This window comes from Oncorhynchus tshawytscha, linkage group LG16 (assembly GCF_018296145.1).
Source record: "Oncorhynchus tshawytscha isolate Ot180627B linkage group LG16, Otsh_v2.0, whole genome shotgun sequence".
Lineage (NCBI taxonomy): Eukaryota > Metazoa > Chordata > Actinopteri > Salmoniformes > Salmonidae > Oncorhynchus > Oncorhynchus tshawytscha.
In genome coordinates this window covers 42105446-42118336 of record NC_056444.1, presented here as the reverse complement: position 1 = coordinate 42118336, position 12891 = coordinate 42105446, and the positions used below count along the sequence as shown (strand labels likewise).

Genomic DNA, 12891 nt, shown 5'->3' with positions numbered 1-12891 from the left:
TGGTTTACGAGCCAAGGACAAGCTAATAGGGTAGGAGATTCTAGTGGTTGATACTCCTCCAGTCATATTCAGAGCTCTGAACTCTGTATTCTTCCTGGCTTGCCTCAGAGCTCTGTAGCCTCACCCTGAGGCAATGTACAGTTTGTACCAAAGTCTGCCTCCTCACATTAAGGTAGTAATCCGGGCCTCCCTAGGTTTTAGCTGGAACTCTCTTTCACATGTCCTAGGGGAGGAGTGAGTGAGCTCAGTGCACATTCAGAATGATCACACCCCTTGCGTTACGTGCTCGAGCGTTGCAAAATAAATGTACACGTACATGTTATTCAATGATTGCATCCAAAACTGCTCGAGTGTTTGCATAGCCAGGCGCTAAAATAGAACTTTGTTATATTTGTGACGTGCTGCAAGTCCCGCCTCTCCCATCTCCTCATTGGTTGATAGGAGCATATCCACGTGGGTGATTGATAGATGAGATGAGGTCCACACTCCAGTCCAGTTGGTGGTGGTAATGCACCTTAATGTTGGTTGCCAACCGCCATATAAAGTCCAAAGAAGAGAGATTACTAGAAACTAACTCTGTTTACCCTGTCATCTCTGGATTAATTGTCGAGGACCTTGTGCATTTCAGGTAAAAATAACAACCCAATGTTTATATCCCAAGACAAATAAGCTAGCTAGCTAAATTGCCATGAATGTTTAATGCTTTTCGACCTGTCCCCAAATTAATATAGTCGGTTCAGAGTATCGTTTTGATATTTCAACCGGTGTGTCCTGCTCGAGTTTGGTGTGGATGGACAAAATCAACATGCGTGCACACCCGGTCTAGTCAGCATGTTAGCAGGGTGGGTCCTGTCCACTTGGCAGCGGTCCAACAGGGAGGGGGAAAAGCTGTTTCTCCATAGTGGGGTGCGGGTTCAGAGAAATAAATGGGCCACTTCACATCCTCTCTGTCTTCTCCCTTTCTCTCTGGGCAGGAGCGAGGGGATTTTACTGAGGGGCGAAGTTGCCTCCAGTGATCGTCAATTTAGCTAGCTAGCTTATTTGTGTTGGTGATCGTGTGCCCAATGGAGCCACTTCTTGTTTTTAGCTGTCTGGTCGTTTGCAATAGCCCATCCGTGACAAGGATTGACGAGTTGTGCGTTCAGAGATGCCGTTCTGCATACCGCTGTTGTACTGCACCGTTATGTCTGTCCGTGGCCCACCTGTTAGCTTGCACTATTTTTGCCATTCTCCTTTGATCTCTCTCATCAACGAGCTGTTTTTGCCCACAGGACTGCCGCCAACTGGATGTTGTTGTTTTTTGTCGCACAATTCTCTGTAAACTTTAGACACTGTCGCGCATGACCCAGGGGGTCAGTCGTTTCTGAGATACTGGAACCGGCACGCCTGGCTCCGAATATCATACAACGCGCAAAGTCGCTTATGTCACTCGTTTTGCGAATTCTAACGTTCAAACAGTAACTGAATGCCTCGATGCCTGTCTTCCTGCTTTATATAGCAAACCATGGCCACGAGACTCGCTGTCTGTAAGAGCGATCTAGTTACGGGAATGGGGTGGTGTACCTAATAAAGTGGCAGACACAAATGGTGTAAAAAGAGAGCTGTGAGGAACATGGTCTCTCGACAAAGTCATGCACAGAGACTGCGGTTACCACCTATCCATTTAGGTAGACCAATACGAATGCTGTTTGTCAGAGAGAGAGAGAGGAGCACACAGTTTAAGTACAGTCTTTTTATATTAGTCAAATGATAGGTTTCCATTGTCAGACAGAGGGTGTCAGTGAGTTGTAGTTTCTAGAATGCCCAGCAAGGGGTGCCCAACAGTCAAAGATGCTCCATGACTGCCAAACATACAAGAACATCTGGGTAAAACAAGTATCGATTGACAATTGAATACAACAACTAGTATGCTCCCTTGATTGGTGAAGTTGACATACATGGAACCTGTAGTGACAAAAACTCTCATATGCAGATAACATCTATGCTGGCTGGGTAGCATACAGGTTTTTAGCAAATGGTTGAAAAAGGCCCCATTCACAAAAGATAGTGTCAAATCCAGTGCTCTTCAGATCCGCTTCCATGCATTCGTGAGGGTATTTACATGTCCTGTTTGAAATGTATAAAACCTGTCCATGCAGCATGCCTAGGTCTTTATGAAACACAACCTCTGTTTATGCTGAGTATAGGAGCTCTCAGCCATGTTGAAGAGCATCTTGACACAAAACAAATGTAACAAGGACACAAGTCTGAACGTTACAGAAGACAGACGTGTCGATTTCAAATCAGAAACTGAAAAGGCTTCTCCCATGACACACACAAAACTAGAAGGGCACAGAACGGAGTTGCTGTGGTAGTTAGAGATGAGCAAGCCTTGTATGTGGCGAGATGGAGGCACCAGCATTCAATTCTATGGTTCTGCCCCATTATAACCCAACAATGACCTAAAATACACCCCCCCCCACCCCCATCCCAAGTGTACATAGAGGACACTAGCATCCCTGTCCTACAGCTTTAAACCTATGAAACCCAATCCTTCCCACCACATATGTCCCACCGTTCCCTAAACGAAACACACAATCAGACAAGTCGTAGGCTGTACAGTTGCCATCAAGGGAAAAAAATGATATTTACATTCACATATCCCTTAAAAATGTCTTCATATTCCACCCTTCAGTTTCAACTGGTAACATAGCTTTATCGAGCTGAGACACAATCACAGTAACCATTGTTCATTGTCTATTTTAACTAGTATAATACTATTTTATCAAGACCTTTGGTGACTCCGTCAAAATGGTCAAGGACAAAATACTGTCAGACAGATCCATTTGGGACAGGTAGTTCACAATAGATGTTAACTAAAAAAATACAATGAACAAAGACCCATTTCTTCATTCATTTCAAACAATAGAATTAGTTACCGGCCAACATTTTTCACAGCAGGCAATGTACAGATGTTGTGGCTGCAGCTTCACTGCCTGCCCCATGATTGTTCAACATAGGAAATGGTGTTGGTTACATCATATTCCAAAATGTGTCCATCGTTAATATTAAAAACACTGGCTTGAGTATTGGGAGAGATCTGTAGCTAATACTGTTCCCAGACATGACTTTGGTAGCGTTATGACAGGACAATGAAGCAGCACAAACAATTAACCACTAAAGCTAATCCATTTGCATGGCAATTTGCTGCGACAAGTCCGTCTGGGTGCTTTGTTACAGAGAGCTAGTCTGTGTAAAAGCATACAGGGTGTACTGACTCCAAGGCTCCACGCTATGGCTGCCAAGTGTTACCACAGTACTTCACCTTGCGTTACTCATCCTGTCACCATCTATCCTTTCTACAGCCAGCAGATATTGGTGTTAATTGTCATTGTCCCTTTTAACAATCTGCTGAAATACATATGGACTAATACAGAGATCTACTTATACTGTTACATTGTTTTAAGTAAATTACAGAAGAAAGTTGAACGAAATTAAGCTAATCTTAAGATTGCATTTTAGATTAGTTTATAATGAGGGCAAATCTAATTCATGAAAGCTGCCTACCTTGAACAAATTCATGTTTTAAAATGACAGACATCAACATTTGGGCTTCAGAAGAGAAATGAGCCCAGTCCCACGACTTCATACTGTAATCTTCATTCCGCTGGTGTTCATTTGGTTCCACACACACACACATATATATAGCTAATGATACACTAAAAACAAATGTACACAATCCAAACGGTGTGTGAGTCAAGACACTTGAAACATTAGGTTACAAACAGCCACTTTGGACTCATGAATGAGATGCAGTGGACCATTAGGACCGTTCGATTATGTACAGTACTGCTGGATTCAGTCCATCTGGTTGAGATGAGAAGGATCCAAGACACAGTGATCATTCTGCAGGCAGCTAGTACAATGACTTGTAGTCTCTATGGAAAGACTGACATGCTAGTGGGTGACATTAAAAGTAACCAACTGTGGGCCTGGGATTCCAGGAGTGTGGAGAGAGATGCCCGGTCATGTCCATCAGAGATGAACAGATTGTTAAAGTTTTTTTTTTTTAGATACATGCGATTGGGGATGGGTCAGAGGCCACGGGTCACAGTACTACAGTAATGTGAAGAAAGCAACAAAACAAATAACAAACACAGGTCTGGGGTCAGATGAAGAGTGCAGCGTGACGTCCAAGATCGCGTTTAGGTGTTCCTCACGGCCAAGGCCTGCTCCAGCTCCTGTCTCCTCTGCTGGATCTGTGAGAGGGAAGTGGCATCAGCATCACACACACAAAGACAACCCGACCTCAATATACCTAAGTGGATACACAGTATCAATCAATCAATTTGTAAAAAATGGTAAATCAAATATTTGATTGCTTGTGAATGTGATAGGCATTGACTGGTAAACCAGAGCAGGTACAGCTTCAACGCAAAATAGGACTTATCCGATCACAATTCCTAGTTTGTGTTTCTACTTGCATGCTGTTGTGCGAGTTATTAAAAGGTTTTAAGATGCAGCGTCTGGCATTTCTCCTCACCTTGCAGTAGAAGTAGCGACTGACGGCCTCCTGGGACCAGGGCTCGTGGTAAAACGCCGCCCTCCTCTCCTCCTCTGGGTTCCCCACCACGTCCGTCATCATCTGCAGCCAATCAGAGAGCACTGTTGGTCAGGTAGGTGTGTGTATGTGTATGTGCATGTGCGTGCGTGTGTGTGTGTCTCTCACCTTCAGGTCTCTGCTCTGGGACTTGAGCCAGTCCTGGATGTAGCCTTTAGGATCCCTGGAGAAGCTGAGCATAAAGTCCCTCTGGATCTTCAACTGGTTGATGGACTCAATGGTCTCATGGATCTACAGGGTTCATAATGATCCCTGATGTTAGAGGACAGCTTACACAGATCTAAGCATATGAAAATAACTTTCCAATTTCAATACACCAATTTATTTGAGCCACTGCGTTTCTTCAGAATTTGCATTCAAATAGTAGTGTAAGAAACGGGGGTGACGGTGTAAAGAACAAGGCTTTTCCACGGGAACATGAAGCCACAACACCTATGTAAAGGTAGATTTACATTGTGGAGATGCGGGAACAACGGTCCCAGCTCTGACAGAGATTTTCTCCACACGGCCGACATGCAATTTATACCAGTGCGATTGTTTATGAAGGGTTGGGCTCAATTCCATTTCAATTCCAGTCAATTTAGAAAGTAAACCCAATTTCATTTCTAAGTTTTCCCCATTTGAAAAGCATTTCCAGTGTACTTCCAGAATTGAAATGGAATTGCAGAGCATTTCAGTGTACTTCCAGAATTGAAATGGAATTGCAGAGCATTTCAGTGTACTTCCAGAATTGAAATGGAATTGACCCCAACCCTGGTGATTGCACTTCGGGCGACAAGATTCTCTGGGAGAATCAGATAGAAATCTATCCAACACGGTCAGACAGCTCTGAACTCTAATTCACATATAACTGACGGTAATTAGTCGTCACACATCTCCGCAATGTAAATCTACCTTTAAGGTCATCTTGGGTAATTGTGATTGGCTATCCTTCCTGTGTGGTTGTCCCACCTTGTTGTCCAATGAGGCGATCTCCTGCTGGTTGGCGGTGGAGAGCAGGAAGCTGCTCATCTGGCTCTTCAGGGGGTCCTCCACCTCCACGTCAATGTCATAGCATGCCGTCTTCTTCTGGTCATTAGGGTCCACACTGCATGGAGAGGCGGGGAAGGATGGTGAGACTGAGGTTGGCAGCATTTCAAATGTAATAAAAATGAAAAGCCTGGAAGGCAAGAATGCTGGTAGTCTATCTTACCAGGATTCTTGCCTCCCAGCCTTTACACTTTAATTGGATTATCTACCATTTGGGACAGTATTAACTGTGAAGCGCTGTGCCCACATTGTTATCTTATAGCTTTTCAAAATATATTAATCTGCTAGGTTTTTATATTTTTTATTACATAAAAAAATGCCTTTTATGACCAGGCATTCACCCTTCAATTCAAACTAGGAAGTTGCCAGGAAGGTGTTACAGTAAGTGTGAGCTACTCACCTGATGACGTGGTTGATGACGATGGGGTCAGGGGGCAGGAGGAGGTTGGTGAGACGCTGGGGGATCTCCGAGAACTTGAGCCTCGGGCAGTCAAAGATCTGAGAGGCAGACAATAACATTGCAGAATACAGACCAATCAGCAGGGAAGGGCAAATGAGTGTCTCCCAAACGGCACCATATTCCATTTATAGTGCACTACTTTTGTCTAACGCCTTAGGGTTCTTGTCGAAATTAATGAATTATATAGGGTGCAATTCAGGACGCAACCAATAACAAAAGGCATACTCTCCCTACTGAAGGTACTATGACAACAGCTAACAGGTAATAGAGTGCCAGAGGAGAACTAGAAGGGTGTCGTCTACCTGCTGAAAGTACTTGTCACAGTTGATGTACTCCTTGTCATGGGAGTCCTGCAGCTTGTTGGTCTTGACATACTGCCACAGGGCCTGGATGATACAGGAGCGGGTCTGGGTGTGGATACCCAGCAGCCGAGCCAGACGAGGGTCCAGTTTAAACTGGGGGGGCTGCGGAGAGGTCACAGTCAGTACTAGCCGACTGACCTCAGGAACTATTACAACTGCCAGATGACAGTTGCTTTGGGGACACTTTTGTTAGAGTTTTGTAAGTCCTCTAAATAGATTTTAGCCTCGTGCACGACTGACAATTAAAAGGACTGACAAAGCAGCAGCTACTCTTCCTGGGGTCCAGCAAAATTAAGGCAGTTTATACAATTTTAAAACATTACAATATATTTCACAACAAACGGTGTCCCCTCAGGCCCCGACCACATACCTACATTACTAAATCCATGTGTATGTATAGTGCGTATGTTATCGTAAGTGTGTGTATCTGTGCCTGTGTTTGTGTTGCTTCACAGTCCCTGCTGTTCCATAAGGTGATTTTTTTTATCTGTTTTTTTAATTCTAATTTTACTGCTTGAGTCAGTTACTTGATGTGGAATAGAGTTCCATGTAGTCATGGCTCTATGTAGTACTGTATGCCTCCCATAGTCTGTTCTGGACCTCTTGTGGCAGTCTTGTGGGGTATGCATGGGTGTCCGAGCTGTGTGCCAGTAGTTTAGACAGACAGCTCGGTGCATTCAACATGTCAATAAAAGTAGTGATGCAGTCAATCTCTCCTCCACTTTCAGCCAGGAGAGATTGACATACATATTATTAATATTAGCTCTCTGTGTACATCCAAGAGCCAGCTGTGCTGCCCTGTTCTGAGCCAGGTGCGACAAAACTAGGGCCTGTAAGACCTGCCTCGTTGATAGTGTTGTTAAGAAGGCAGAGCATCACTTTATTATAGACAGACTTCTCCCCATCTTAGCCACTACTGAATCAATATGTTTGGACTATGACAGTTTAATCTAGTGTTACTCCAAGCAGTTTTGTCAATATCCACATTATTTATTACAAGATTTAGGTTTTAGTGAGTGTTTTGTTCCAAATACAATGCTTTTAGTTTTATAAATATTTAGGGCTAACTTATTCCTTGCCACCCACTCTGAAACTAACTGCAGCTCTTTGTTGAGTGTTGCAGTCATTTCAGTCGCTGAAGTAGCTGACGTGTATAGTGTTGAACTCTGGCTTTACTCAAAGTCAGTGGCCAGATGACAGTTGCTTTGGGGACACTTTTGTTAGAGTTTTGTAAGTCCTCTAAATAGAATGTAATTAGTCAAAATGTTAAAAAGCAAAGGGCCCAAACAGCTACCCTGTGGAATCCTGATTCTAACTGGATTCTATTTGATAGGCTTCCATTAAATAACACCCTCTGTGTTCTGTTAGACAAGTAACTCTTTATCCGCATTATAGCAGGGGGTGTAAAGCCATAACACATACGTTTTTCCAGCAGTAGACTATGATCAATAATGTCAAAAGCTGCACTGAAGTCTAACACGACAGCCCCCACAATCATTTTATCATCAATTTCTCTCAGCCAATCATCAGTAATTTGGGTAAGTGCTGTACTTGTTGAATGTCCTTCCCTATAAGCATGCTGAAATTCTGTTGTCAATTTGTTTACTGTAAAATAGCATTGCATCTGGTCAAAATTGTTTCCAGGATGATTGGTCCAGTAAAGGGGGCTTTACTATTCTTTAAAAATATATTTTTTAATTTAACCCCTTTTTTTTCTTCCCAATTTCGTGGTATCCAATTGGTTGTAGTTACAGTCTGATATCTCCCGGACTCGGGAGAGGCGAAGGTCGAGAGCTGTGTGTCCTCCGAAACACAACCAAGCTGCACTGCTTCTTGACACAACACACATCCAACCCAAGCCGCACCAATGTGTCGGAGGAAACGCCGTACACCTGGAGACCTGGTCAGCGTGCACTGCGCCCGGCCCGCCACAGGAGTCACTAGTGCGCGACAAGACAAGGATATCCCTGCCGGCCAAACCCTCCCTTATCCCGGACGACGCTGGGTCAATTGTGCGTCACCCCATGGACCTCCCGGTCGCGGCCAGCTGCGACAGAGCCTGGGCTCGAACCCCGAATCTCTGGTGGCACAGCTAGCACTGTCTTAGACCATTGTGCCACCCGGGAGGGCTTTACTATTCTTGGGTATCGGAATGACTTTAGCTTCCCTCTAGGCCTGAGGGCACACACTTTCTAGTAGGCTTAAATTGAAGATGTGGCAAACAGGAGTGGCAATATCATTTGCTATTATCCTCAGTAATTTTCCATCTAGATTGTCAGACCCTGGTGGCTTGTCATTGTTGATAGACAACAACAAAAAATTCCCCTCTTCCACACCGACTTTACGGAATTCAAAAGTACAATTCTTGTTTATGGCGCCCTCACCTGGTAGTCCAGCATTAGCAGCAGTGTGCAGCGCACGCTCACGTCCCCTGGCCGCTTCACCTGGAAGCCGTCCGTCTCCTGGGTGGTGGGAGTGCGGTGCCACTAGCAGGAAACACAGAGACAGAAACCCCACCTTGAACACTACCTACAGGCACCGGCCACGGAATTCCAGAATATGTACATACAAACGTGCACACAAAGACGATAAAAGAATACAAAACCAAATGTGTACACTTTCAACGAGCAGCCTTGCTCTCGACCCTTTGAGTATGTTGTCTTTTGGAAGGCTGAATCGCTGTAAAAGAATAGATCATGCATGGTGTGGTAAGGAACTGAGTGAACTATCAAGACAGCAAAGGGTTGATCATTTGTTTTTTCCAGAGGCGCTAACGCATATATTGGCATTCAAAATAATAAACTAAATCAGATTGAGAATCACTATGTCAGAAGTATTTTACAACCTAACAAGAGCATGGCTTATCAAGTTGAGACTGTACCCTACCCAAATAAAACCTCTATTTGGCATTACAGTATCAATTTTCTCCTCTGATATCCAGATATCAAACCCTCCCTGGTATTTTATCTATGTGGAAATGTTAGTTGAGTCTGCATCTTACCTTCGCTTTACTGGTCAGCAGCTGAAAAGAAAAACACTTCAAGTTCCCTGCGTTTCAGTGAATTGTAGCCACTTAGCATGCAACACTGGGAGGGAACTGATGGAATGCTTTTCTACTGCTTCACCACTAACTCAATGTAGGGTTTACAAAAATATGTTTTCATTGCTGTGTTGCGGTACATTCCGTTTGATGGACAGATTCATTCCAAGCAAAGCTTTATCTATGCCATCTATCCTTGCTAAAATATTACACAGTGGGAAACCTTGAGAAGTACTCTAACCTCAAAACACTCAAGGAAGCATTTTGTCAAGTTAGAACACCTGTGTGTGAATGTGCTTACAGTGTCAAAAACATGTTTTTACAATTCAAAAAAAGGTTGGAACCCCAGACACCATTCTCTGGTAAAAATCTTAATTCTCCGGTAAAGTTGGATTCCTCAAGATCTAAAACCCCATTGAATACTAAACTCCGTAATAAGCTGTTTAGGACTGGCTGTGTTTTACTGCCTTTTCAGTAAAATATCTGTTCTCAGATGATAACATCCGCCAGCTAAGTCAATATGAGTGATGTCAGATCTTCTAGTAGCCAACAATACCAAAATAGGCTAAATACAGTAGATGAGAATACCCAATGGGCACACACTGGTTGAATCAACATATCCACGTAAATCAACCAAGTACTGTTTCTCAACTCCTCATTTCAAACTCAGTTTTTCACAATTCCTGACATTTAATCCTAGTAAAAAAAATCCTGTCTTAGGTCAGTTAGGATCACCACTTTATTTTAAGAACGTGAAATGTCAGAATAATAGTAGAGTGATTTATTTCAGCTTTTATTTCTTTCATCACATTCCCAGTGGGTCAGAAGTTTACATGCACTCAATTAGTATTTGGTAGCATTGCCTTTAAATTGTTTCACTCGGGTCAAACGTTTTGGGTAGCCTTCCACAAGCTTCCCACAATAAGTTGGGTGAATTTTGGCCCATTCCTCCTGACAGAGCTGGTGTAACTGAGTCAGGTTTGTAGGCCTCCTTACTCACACATGCTTTTTCAGTTCTGCCCACAAATGTTCTATAGGATTGAGATCAGGGCTTTGTGATGGCCACTCCAATACCTAGACTTTGTTGTCCTTAAGCCATTTTCCATAACTTTGGAAGTATGCTTGGGGTCATTGTCAATTTGGAAGACCCATTTGTGACCAAGCTTTAACTTCCTGACTGATGTCTTGATATTGCTTCAATATATCCACATAATTTTTTTTCTCATGATGCCATCCATTTTGTGAAGTGCACCAGTCCCTCCTGCATCAAAGCACCCCCACAACATGCTGCTGCCACCCCCGTGCTTCACGGTTGGGATGGTGTTCTTTGGCTTGCAAGCATCCCCCTTTTTCCTCCAAACATAACGATGGTCATTATGGCCAAACAGTTCTATTTTTGTTTCATCAGACCAGAGGACATTTCTCCAACAAGTACGATCTTTGTCCCCAAACCGTAGTCTGGCTTTTTTATGGTGGTTTTGGAGCAGTGGCTTCTTCCTTGCAGAGCGACCTTTCAGGTTATGTCGATATAGGACTTCTTTTACTGTGGATATAGATACTTTTGTACCTGTTTCCTCCAGCATCTTCACAAGGTCCTTTGCTGTTCTGGGATTGATTTGCACTTCTTGCACCAAAGTAAGTTCATCTCTATGAGACAGAATGCGTCTCCTTCCTGAGCGGTATGACGGCTGTGTGGCCCCATGGTGTTTATTCTTGCGTGGTACGTGGTACTTTCAGGCGTTTGGAAATTGCTCCCAAGGATGAACCAGACTTGTGGAACTCTACAGAAAAACATTCTAAGGTCTTGGCTGATTTCTTTTGATTTTCCCATGATGTCAAGCAAGGAGGCACTGAGTTTGAAGGTAGGCCTTGAAATACATCCACAGGTACACCTCCAATTGACTCAAATTATGTCAATTAGCCCATCAGAAGCTTCTAAAGCCATGACATAATTTTGGGGAATTTTCCAAGCTGTTTAAAGGCACAGCGAACTTAGTGTATGTAAACGTCTGACCCACTGGAATTGTGATAGTGAATTAATCTGTCTGTAAACAATTGTTGGAATTTTTTTGTTGTGTCATGCACAGATGTCCGAACCGACTTGCCAAAACTATAGTTCGTTAACAAGAAATTCGTGGAGTGGTTGAAAAACGAGATAATGACTCCAACCTAAGTGGATGTAAACTTCCAACTTCAACTGTACACACACACACACACACCAGAATAAGTGAAGACATCAACACTATTAAATAACACATGGAATCATGTAGGAACCAAGAAAGGGTTAAACAAATCAAAATATATTTGAGATTCTTAGCTACCCTTTGCCTTGATGACTGATTTGCATTCTCTCAATCAGCTTCACCTAGAATGCTTTTCCAACAGTCTTGATGGAGTTCCCACATATGCTGAGCAGTTGTTGGCTGCTTTTCCTTCAATCTGCGGTCCAACTCATCCCAAACCATCTCAATTGGGTCAAGGTCAGGGGATTGTGGAGGGCAGGTCATCTGATGCAGAACTCCATCAATCTCCTTGGTCAAGTAGCCCTTACACAGCCTGGAGGTGTGTTGGGTCATTGTCCTGTTAAAAAACAAATGATAGTCCCACAAAGCGCAAACCAGATAGGATGACGTATCGCTGCAGAATGCTGTGGTAGCAATGCTGGTTAATTGTGCCTTGAATTCTAAATAAATCACAGACAGTGTCACCAGCAAAGCACCCCCACACCTCCATGCTTCACTGTGGGAACTACACATGGAGTTTATCTGTTCACCTACTCTGCGTCACAAAGACACCGGTTGGAACCAAAAATCTCAAATTTGGACTCATCAGACCAAAGGACAGATTTCCACCGGTCTAATGTCCATTGCTTGTGTTTCTTGGCTCAAGTAAGTCTCTTCTTCTTATTGGTGTCCTTTAATAGTGGTTTCTTTGCAACAATTGTACTATGAAGGCCTGATTCACGCAGTCTCCTTTGAACAGTTGATGTTGAGATGTGTATGTTACTTGAACTCTGAAACATTTATTTGGGCTGCAATTTCAGCGGCTGGTAACTCATCCTCTTCAGCAGAAGTAACTCTGGGTCTTCCTTTTCTGTGGCGATCCTCATGAGAGCCAGTTTCATCTTAGCGCTTGATGGTTTTTGAGACCGCACTTGAAGAAAGTTGAAACAAAGATTCACAGAAGTTGACAACTTCCATCATGCCAATTAGACGCTGGAGAGGGGCAGGTCAATTAAACCAACATTTCTTTCAGATAAAATGCTGATTAAAGTATCACTTCTCATTTTTCTCAATAATGATGCCAGTGTCTGACAACTTGCTAAGGCATGGAAGAAGAGGAATTTCTGTGCTTCAGTGCATGAACTGTTTTCCAAAATGTAGACGGATCACCAGCAGAG

The 12891-nt window shown here is 43.3% G+C and overlaps 1 protein-coding gene across 12 annotated transcripts in view; it reads right to left on the bottom strand.

Moving 5' to 3' along the window:
* Positions 1-1717: 1717 nt before the first annotated feature.
* The window catches only part of LOC112215686 (SWI/SNF-related matrix-associated actin-dependent regulator of chromatin subfamily D member 3), a 109439-nt gene continuing 98265 nt past the window's right edge, over positions 1718-12891 (bottom strand). For 7 of the 12 annotated variants that reach the window (XM_024374938.2, XM_042299169.1, XM_042299170.1 and 4 more), the window contains 9 exons: positions 9453-9473; positions 9068-9130; positions 8836-8937; positions 6392-6553; positions 6030-6127; positions 5495-5687; positions 4709-4831; positions 4523-4624; positions 1718-4238 (listed from right to left, as the gene is read on the bottom strand). In XM_024374938.2, coding sequence (XP_024230706.1) covers positions 4185-4238; positions 4523-4624; positions 4709-4831; positions 5495-5687; positions 6030-6127; positions 6392-6553; positions 8836-8937; positions 9068-9130; positions 9453-9473 — 918 coding nt within the window. In that variant the 3' untranslated portion in view covers positions 1718-4184. The remainder of the gene's footprint in view (positions 4239-4522; positions 4625-4708; positions 4832-5494; positions 5688-6029; positions 6128-6391; positions 6554-8835; positions 8938-9067; positions 9131-9452; positions 9474-12891) is intronic. The other 5 variants (XM_024374941.2, XM_024374940.2, XM_024374933.2 and 2 more) reach the window with 4 other exon arrangements.